We start from the raw sequence: 9,763 nt of genomic DNA, 5'->3' as shown, positions 1-9,763 counted from the left end.
TATCGCTTGGGTTGGCGAATAATTGTTTTTCCTCAGGCAGATAGCGTTTACTTTTCCTTTGGGACTTTAAACGCAAGAGTAAATATCTTTGCTGCTCGTTTGAAATGTATTGAGCCTGATCTTACCCGTCAACCCTCTTGGCGAACCTATATATAATATGCACATATGAAAGAATATTCCAATGTGTGACGCAGGAACAGTTGAACCTCACAGTCACAATGAAGGTTTTGTTTTGGGCTTTAGTGTTTGCCTTTCCTCTTTTGTGTACTCACCAACAAATATGTAAACTTCGAGGAAAATTCAGCCTAAATCACTCAGTTGAGGAGGGTGAAGTCATTATAGGAGGAATGTTTAATGTACACTCCGATAGAATTGAAATACTACATTCCTTTAAAGACGTGCCACAGGAGACACAATGCAGAAGGTTGGTTCAGGTCGTATGAACAAATATCACTTCAAGCACCCATTAGCTAGTCGGTATCCTAAAGATTGCAGGGTACGCGGTAAATGGAAGGCATTCTTCCAACTGAATCAAGGGTAGAGCTATTCAACTTTAAAGCAAGGTTGCTTACTCATTTTTGGTTGAGTATCATCTGTCTCATAGTTGGCACTGCAAAGGTATCTATTTTCTAGAGATATATTATTTGCTTGTATATATAGATGTTGTGGTATTGCAAGTGAATTTTATGAGGACTTTTTTTTTCCAATCTGAAGTGTATTACTTATCGCAGGTTTGATTTCAGAGCGTTTCGCCTCGTGCAAACTATGATTTTTGCCATCGAAGAAATAAATAAGAATCCTGCCCTGCTTCCCAATGTTTCGCTAGGCTACCGAATTTATGATGATTGTTCCTCGCCAATCATTGCAACGAAAGCAGCCTTGGCCCTTATCAATGGGAAGGGCCAAGTCGTGGATGAAAAATGCAATCAACGTCCGCTGGTTTCAGCTCTAATTGGTGGCGGCTCATCTTCAGAGTCAATAGCGATAACAAGATTGATTAGTCCTTTCAGAATCCCATTGGTAAGGATGTTTATTAGGACAACGTAATATTTTAGGTATATTTTCTAAGTACAGCAAGGCGTACGCATGATTCATATCAATACTGAACAAACATCCATGTACAATATCGACATGTTACTGCATGGCATTTACAGAATATAAACTATACGATCTATGGCGGTTTCTAAGTCCATACGAGGCCTGCCTAAATAATTAAACTTACTGCATTATACTAAACTGAAGAAGAGTCATACCAGACTCAAAACATTAACCCTGTTTCTCTTTCTATAAATACTACTAGGCCAGTTGAGCTTCGACAGCATTCGCTCTGTTTCCGATTTCAACCATCCGCAGTATTTTGCTTTGATGCAATCCTATGTTTTCTCATGTACTGATCAAGCCTCTCCGGAAATTGACTTGACATTATCCCCCTTGATTAAGTAACAACGTTTGTCATGTTCCATTCTGTTTACCTTTGATTTCGTGTTCGCCAATGTGTGAAATCAAAGGGACACTAACTTAGTAGGTCGCCGCTAGCCAGGCGTTGAACTCAACCGAAGGAACCTTCAACCAGTTTGTGTCTGATGAGACAAAACTCCAAATTCCTGTGGCAAGCATCCTGAGCATGACAATACTGACGTCAGCTGACCGAACCAGACCTTCAGTCAGGCAAATTTCTACAACAGCCGTGAATTAAACTGAATTGTTCAATTGAGACGTGCCATTCAGTATAATCTGAAATTGTATTTTCTGTTCTTTTTAATGCACATTTGATTAAGCGTAGAAAAACAAACCGTGAGGTGATAATAATCTAATTCGTAGAACCAGTTCTAACAAGGAGCAAATAAATGTTGACAGTGCGTGATATTAACTCGCCACTTGACAGAGTAAGATGTGGTATATACTTTGGTCCTGGCTGTTAGCATGAACACCTATGGAATTACTCTCCTCTTCTGTTAACTATTGCCGAAACATTTACTGGAGCACAGCGCTTGCAGAAGATGGTGAAGGTCTGAACAGCATTTAGACTTCTAATATTTGGCTAGATAGTAATTAAAAGGGCATGAGTGATGCAGCTGTGTACCTTTAAACAATTTTTGAACCGATCCAAAAGGTGTGAAAACATTTTCGTTGTCCCAGATATTCTATATTCCGTTTTCAAAACAGCTTCCAGCTGGGAAGTGTGAAGCTCTGAAGCCAAGGCAGTTCTAACCCCTATAATGTGGTTTGGTGCACAGTCAACAGAGTTGGATGTTTGACAAGGGGCGTTCGTGAACACATTGATGAGTTGCCAAATGTATAAGATCAGATGAGACATTTGGTAAGGAGTGCTCATAAGCATCGATTTATAAAATAAAAGCAAAAGTGCTGATGCTGGAGATCTGATATAAAAACAGAAAATGCCAGACAAATCCATCAGGTCTGTCAGCATTAATAGAGGGAGAAAGAGGCAGTTCTGAAGAAGTCATGCCTGACTCGAAATGTTAATTCTGTTTCTCTCTCCGTAGATGCTGCCAGATCTTGTTGAGTCTCCAGCATTTCCTGCTCTTGAGGGAGAAATAGAGTTAACGTTTCGAATCTATTGTGATTCTTAATAACTACAGAGGCTTCAGTTCTGTTTTCGCAAATCTATATTTCTATCCGTAAAATATTGCCTAGAATCATTATAGTTCTGTAATGCAATTTTTCTTTCACTGTTCCTCAGGTTAGCTACTTTTCTACCTGCGCATGCCTTAGCAACAAAGACAACTTCCCAACGTTTTATAGAACGATACCAAGTGACTATCATCAATCCAAATTTTTAGCCCACATTGTCAAGAATTTTGGATGGACTTGGATTGGAACAATTAGAGTCAACAACGATTACGGAAATTTTGGAATGCAAGCGTTCATAGAAACAGTCGAGAAGTTGGGAGTCTGCATTGCCTTCTCTGAATCCTTTTACAGGACTGACCCCAGGGAGAGGATGATGGAAATAGTAGAGGTTATTAAGAAAGCCAGCACAAAAGTTGTAGTTGCATTTTCTTCCACGCAAGAAATGCGTATTTTGTTGAAAGAACTTTTACGTCAGAATGTCACTGATATTCAGTGGATAGGAAGCGAAGCCTGGGTTACCGCAGATCTCCTTGCTCCGGAAGAGAATGTTAAAATCCTGGTTGGAACTATAGGGTCAGCAATCCGTCGCTCAGAAATCCCGGGACTGCGGGAGTTTCTACTTCAAGTGAAGCCCTTTATGGTTTCTGGGGACGTTTTGGTGAAAGAGTTCTGGGAAACGGCGTTCCAATGCAGTTTGAATCCAGCGGACGCTATAAATCCAGCAAATAGTTCGGTGGAAATGCGCCGATGTACAGGAAACGAACGCTTAGAAGAGCTACAAAACGCATATTCTGACCTTGAGATGGACGGCTCAACCTACAATGTGTACAAAGCAGTGTATGCCTTAGCTCACGCGTTTCACAATATGTTTGCTTGCAAAAATGGTGAAGGGCCATTTGTAAATAGTACCTGTATAATCGTTTCTAATTTCGAACCGTGGCAGGTAAGAGCAATGAAATACTCCGAAATGATGCTTTTACATGAGTGTAAAGGCGGTGTTAGCGAAAATAAAATTATTCACAGTTCATGCGCAATTACGTTTGATTTCTTAATTTACGAAATTGCTTACACTATCCGTGTGATATATTGTTCGGATCCCATACACCAATGTTGCCCGCAGTCAAATTGTCTTTAATTTTTCCAATTGTTTCACATCTCCAAAGGTACTACGTTATATGCAAACAGTAAACTTCAGAACAAAGAACGGTGACAACGTTTATTTTGATGAAAAGGGAGACCCAGTCGCTGCATACGATTTAGTCAACTGGCAAACTAATTCCAAAGGAGTTGCACACGTTCAGACCATTGGCTATTATGACGGATCCGCGCCTCCCGGGCAGCAAGTTGTGTTAAATGAAAGATCAATCGTATGGCGCGGAGGCCAAAGGACGGTATGCTTACCAAGACAATGACAAAGTTTTGAAATTCTGCACCGCTGGCGGTGTATATCAGATATATCGCATTACTCCCTCCAAAATTATTAACATTCAATGCATTCTTGTATTCCAACTTCCTAAACAAGGCCGTTTGCAATATACGTGCATAACACCAAACGGAACATCTAAGCGCTTAATTAAGATTAGTTTGCGGATCATTATATTTAAATAATACGTACGAAATTATATTTCCCAGACTCTTCCTGTCCTGTTATCATTCTCCTTTCGAACCCCAGCGTCATAGCTGTTTAAATGTTGCCATACTCTGAGTTGAATAGCTATATGAAGCAGTGTCTCTATTATAACAACTACTCATGTAAAAATTAAAGGCTTCAACATTTTCCCTGTCCAGGGCCAAAATTAATCTCCAACAATTCTCCTGTGTTATCTATTCGTGACTGATGCCTCTCGTTCTTAGTTCTTTTTACAAGCAGAAAGAACTTCGCCCGATTTGCTCAATCCAACTTGCTCATGCTTCTGAAAACTTCATTCAGATCTCCTCTCAGCCTGCTTATCTCCAGGGAGAATATTTCAAACTTGTTCAGTCTATCGTCATGGCTGAAGTAGTATTTCGCTTTGGCCCTCTGTCCAATGTATTTGCATCTTTACTATGATGTAGCACGTATAACTGTACACAATCTGTCAGACAGCAAGCTCCTAAAAATAACAACAGGATAACAACCATGTGACTTTTTTGTTGATGTAGTTTAATATATATATATATTGCCCAGGACATAGTTTTACTTATTGACTTTACTCAGTGGAGTGCACTGGAACTGTGACTTTGATTTGGTATCTCATCTTGAAATCATCTGGGCGGCACGGTGGCACGGTGGCACTGCTGCCTCATAGTGCCAGAGACCCGGGTTCCATTCCCGACTCAGGCGACTGACTGTGTGGAGTTTGCACATTCTCCCCGTGTGTCTGCATTTCCTCCCACAGTCCAAAGATGTGCAGGTCAGGTGAATTGGCCAAGCTAAATTGCCCGTAGTGTTAGGTAAAAAGGGGTACATGTAGGGGTATGGGTGGGTTGTGCTTCAGGGGGTTGGACTTGTTGGGCCAAAGGGCCTGTTTCCACACTGTAAGTAATCTAAATATTTCCAAGCACATTACATTCCTCAGGAGTGGATGTTTCTTTCCAATTCTTGGAGTAAGGCTTGAACCCATTTACTATCATTTTATCAATGACTGATAATCTTCATAGTGGTTACGGTTTCACGAAGCAGTGATGTCTCAAATTTTAAGTATGATTTATCAATAAGTTATAACATTACATCGATTTCAGGAAGTTTAATTTCCATCTTCCATGTCCATCAGTCACAGGGCGACGGATGGTGTGTGGTGTTGGTAAATGTTGTGCATGAGATGAGCATAAATACTTTCATAGCAATCTTGTCTGGTAGTTACTTTGATATTGTAAATTCCCTTGGCATGAATTTTTGATGGGAAGACAGGATTCACACTTTTTGGAGCTATTGTCTCCAATCATAAATTGTAATTTATCTACTAAAATGCTTGCATCTTCCAGTCACATACTACATAATCAATGTGAAAAAAATGTACACTTTACTAACCAGTACAATGAAAACACATTAGTTGCTGCTGATTTGGAATTCAATTTGAGAACAATTAGTCCGTTTCCACAGAATGGAATCATTGCTGATAATATTCACCGTTATTGCCAATTGTTATTTACCCCTGAGAAGGTGATATGTATTGCCATCTTGAATCAATACAGACCATTTTGTGAATGCAACAGTTCATTCGTGTATGGAAGGAGTTTCAAAATTGTGATGTAGTAATCAAGAAGAAACAGCAATATTTCCAAGTCTGGGTTGCTTTTTACTTGGAATGGTGAATGGTGTTTCCATTCATCTGCCAGCCTTGTGTTTGAAGGTTTGGAAGTCATGGTTCAGGAGATGTTGTTGAATGGGCTTTGGGGAATTGTTACTGCACATCTTGCAAATAGTAACATTGCTTCTCCACACTGGTGCAGGAGGCAGAGAACATGTAAGCTTAGGGGTGGGATGCCAATCAAGCAGGTTGATTTGACCCAGGTAACATTGAGCTTCAATTGTATTGATGGAGCTGCACTTGTAAGGTGGATTTTTTTTAACAATCCTGACTTGTGCCTTGCAGATGGTGGAAATGCTTTGTGATTCAAGAGGTGAGTCATTGACACCAAAATTCTGATGTTGTTTTGTAAGCATAACGCTTATAGGATCATTGAAAGGAAGCTTTCAGGAATTTTTTTGAGGACAGAAGTGAGACTTCATGACAGGGGAAGGTGAAAGATTTGCATTAGAGATGGTGATTTCATGGAACTTGCATGCTGTAAATGTTACTAGTCACTTATCAGCTCAAGCCCAAATGCTGTTCTGTTCTCACTCCATGTGGACATGGACTGTTTCATTCTTTCAAGGGCTGCAAATGGTGCTGATCTCTGTGCAAATAGCAGAGAACACGCCTTCTTCTGGCCTTTTGATAGGAGGAAAGGTATTGATGGTACAGCTGAAGTGAAGTGGCATGATGGCTTAGTGGTTAGCTCATCTACCTCACAACCTCTGGAGCCTGGGTTTGATTCCACCTTCAGGTGACTGTGTGGAGTTTGTATATTGTCTGCGTGGCTTTCCTTTTGGGTGCTCTGGTTTCCTATGATATTCCAATGGTGTGCATGTAAGGTAGCCATGCTAAGTTACCCAAGGCATCCAGGAGTGTTCAGACTCGGGGAATTAGCCATGGGGTATGCACAGTTACAGAGATAGGGTGGGAAGCTCTTCAAAGGGCCAGTGTGGACTTGATGAGCTGAATGGGTTGATTCCATCCTCTATGGATTCTATTTTTGGATGATCCAAGTGCCCTGATGATCAACTGTAGGAAGCTATCAGCCCAGTTTTGATCGTCTAATTTACAAGTGAATCTAATGGGTGATTGATTTTTATTTTTGTTTTGCCTGTTTCATTCTATTGAAATGGAGGAACGTGTATTAAAGAGAATTTAAACTAATCACAATTTCATAGTTTTCCATCATGTTGGATAACAAATGGAAATATTGGCTTTTGTCAGCTTCCTATTTCATGTAAAGAATATCTGCCCAGACATGAGTTACAGAGTTCATAAAAGTCTATTTTCAAGCAAAATATTCAGACCATTGAGGAAGATTTTGTGTCGAACTTGTGTAAGAGACTACTTACACCCCAACTGGGGGTTGTTTATATTTTTTGGGCGCCACACTTCAGGAAGGATGTGACTGTATTGGAGATAGTACAAAGGCTGTTTGCAAGAATTACTGCAGAAATGAGAAACTTCGATTATCACGATTGATTGCAGATATTGAGGCCGTTTCCGTCGAGAGGAGATTTGTTGGAAGTTTTCAAAATCATGAGGATCTGGGCAGAGAACATAGAGAGAAACTGTTTTCTCTTATACAAGGATCAGGGGGACACAGGTTGAAGTCATGTTTGAGATCATATTTGTTTGGGATATTTGGTCGGCTTGGACGGGTTGGACCGAAGGGTCTGTTTCCATGCTGTACATCTCTATGACTCTATGCTTCCAAAACAACATATGTCCAGATCTATTTGATTATGCCCCAACTGCTAAAATGCTGTTTCTTCCATTAATATCTGTTGATTATTCCGGTGCTGACATGGCTGACTCCTAATTTTCTGTACTTCAAAACTTACGTCATCCAGATATGTGCTGCCAACACCAGAGCTTGTACTTAGTCCTGTTCTGTTTGAAACAGTCCCGCTTAGCTCCTCTGCATGCCTCTTCCATGAACTTTGCACCCTTCCTCCCTTCCCTATTTTAAGGTGCTTGTTGAATTTTACCACTAACCGAGCTTCTTGTCATCTGTCCTAATAATCTCTTATGTGACTTGCTTTCAATTTCTGAATAATAATAACAGTGGAGGACGGACTTGAGGTAATTAACTCTGTTAAAGGCCCTATATAAAAATATATTGCTGTAGTTTTTTGTGGTTTACTCCCCGATCTCCTCCTTCCACCTTGCTGAGAGGTAGCTTGTCAAAAGTCGACCAGACCTTCAGTCATAGTGTAAAACTAAGATCACGGGTCAACGATTGCACACACATTGGCCTGTTTTCCCTTTTATTTGATCAATATAAAATTTGTGGTAAGTCTGCTATCACTCATTTTTTGGTCCAGCTCTGTAGCTTCAACATACCCACATTCATATGTAACAATATGTTCAGTTTATATACACTTTCCATCTGTACAATTAGTTGCAATAACAGATTGCGTTTCATTTTTATATTTCAACACAATACCTTGTTGTTTTTACTCTTTTTAATCTCCAGGTTCCTCGTGCAGTTTGTGCCGAAAATTGTCCACTTGGTACAAGAAAGCTTATTAGGAAAGGACGACCCATTTGTTGCTTTGATTGTACGCCATGTTCTGAAGGGGAAGTTAGTAACACCACAGGTTTGTTAAAGAGCATACTTCACTGTACATATTGCAAAGAGATTAATAAATTTAGTTTCAAACTTACATATAAATTGCTTTCTTTTAGATTCAACTGACTGTGTCAAGTGCCCAACAGAGTACTGGCCCAATATATCGAGAGATAAATGCGTACCAAAAGAAATTGAGTTTCTGTCTTATACTGAAATCTTGGGAATTGTATTAGCAACGCTTGCACTGGTTGGAGTCTGCCTAGCTATAGCAACATTAATAGTTTTCATAAAGTATAAAGACACTCCTATTGTCAAAGCAAACAACTCTGAGTTAAGCTTCCTTCTGCTTTTTGCAATAGCGCATTGTTTTTTGTGTTCCCTTACATTCATAGGGAAACCTTCACCGTGGTCATGTATTTTACGCTGCACTGCAATTGGAGTTTCCTTCGTTCTATCTATCTCTTGTATTTTGGTTAAAACAATGATTGTACTGTTTGTGTTTAAGGCAAGAGTTCCAAATAATACCATGTTAAAATACTTTGGTGTCACACAGCAACGTTTAAGCATTTTTGTTCTCACGTTCATTCAAGGTATAATAAGTGCATTGTGGTTGGCTATGGCACCCCCATTTCCCATGAAAAATACCAGATACTATAACGACATTATCATTTTAGAATGCAATGTGGGCTCTGTAACTGCCTTTTATTTAGTTTCAGTTTACATTGGCACTCTTTCTTGTGTCTGCTTTGTCCTTGCATTTTTAGCACGAAAACTGCCTGATAATTTTAATGAAGCTAAATTTATAACTTTTAGCATGCTTACATTTTGTGCGGTTTGGATAGCTTTCATCCCAGCTTATGTAAGCTCTCCTGGAAAATACACCACTGCTTCAGAGGTTTTTGCTATTTTGACTTCTAACTTTGGACTTCTGCTTTGTATCTTTGTTCCAAAATGTTATGTCGTATTGCTGAAACCAGAAAATAACACCAAGAAGTTTTTGATGGGGAAAGAGCTTTCAAAGGGATCGTAGCCAAAACAAAAAGAGATTGTAACAATAGTCACTGTTCACAGTGATGTAGTTTTAATTATGATCAAATTATAAATGTTTAATTGTTTAAGTAAAGTAATGAATATATAACTAGATATTATTAGCGAAGAAGGTGAGGACATATTTTAAATCAATTGCATTTTGGCGTATTACATGAAGTGTCGTTTGTTAAGTATCATCAACATTGCACTGACGATGTAACATCAATAACTGCACACCACATAGTTTGACAATGTTTTATAGTACTGTTGTGACTGACTCTGGAGG

The 9,763-nt window shown here is 39.5% G+C and overlaps 1 protein-coding gene across 1 annotated transcript; it reads left to right on the top strand.

The window, feature by feature from the left end:
* The first annotated feature begins 326 nt into the window (after nt 1-326).
* Nucleotides 327-9,478, top strand: LOC140478612 (extracellular calcium-sensing receptor-like). Its single transcript, XM_072571830.1, has 6 exons — nt 327-424; nt 732-1,020; nt 2,705-3,538; nt 3,759-3,986; nt 8,353-8,476; nt 8,565-9,478. The coding sequence occupies exons 1-6, from the start codon at nt 348-350 to the stop codon at nt 9,476-9,478; spliced, it is 2,466 nt and encodes an 821-aa protein (XP_072427931.1). The 5' UTR covers nt 327-347.
* The last annotated feature ends 285 nt before the right edge of the window (nt 9,479-9,763 follow it).

Source organism: Chiloscyllium punctatum, chromosome 6, assembly GCF_047496795.1.
Source record: "Chiloscyllium punctatum isolate Juve2018m chromosome 6, sChiPun1.3, whole genome shotgun sequence".
Taxonomy (NCBI): Eukaryota; Metazoa; Chordata; class Chondrichthyes; order Orectolobiformes; family Hemiscylliidae; genus Chiloscyllium; species Chiloscyllium punctatum.
This window is presented reverse-complemented; position numbering and strand designations above follow the sequence as displayed.

What these genes read in the sequence shown, in the direction of transcription:
- LOC140478612 (XM_072571830.1), top strand. Translation starts at nt 348, where the DNA reads ATGTTTAATGTACACTCCGATAGAATTGAAATACTACATTCCTTTAAA. An exon ending in CAGGAGACACAATGCAGAAG is followed by an intron (nt 425 to 731) that starts GTTGGTTCAGGT and finishes TACTTATCGCAG; the next exon opens with GTTTGATTTCAGAGCGTTTC. An exon ending in GGAAGTTAGTAACACCACAG is followed by an intron (nt 8,477 to 8,564) that starts GTTTGTTAAAGA and finishes GCTTTCTTTTAG; the next exon opens with ATTCAACTGACTGTGTCAAG.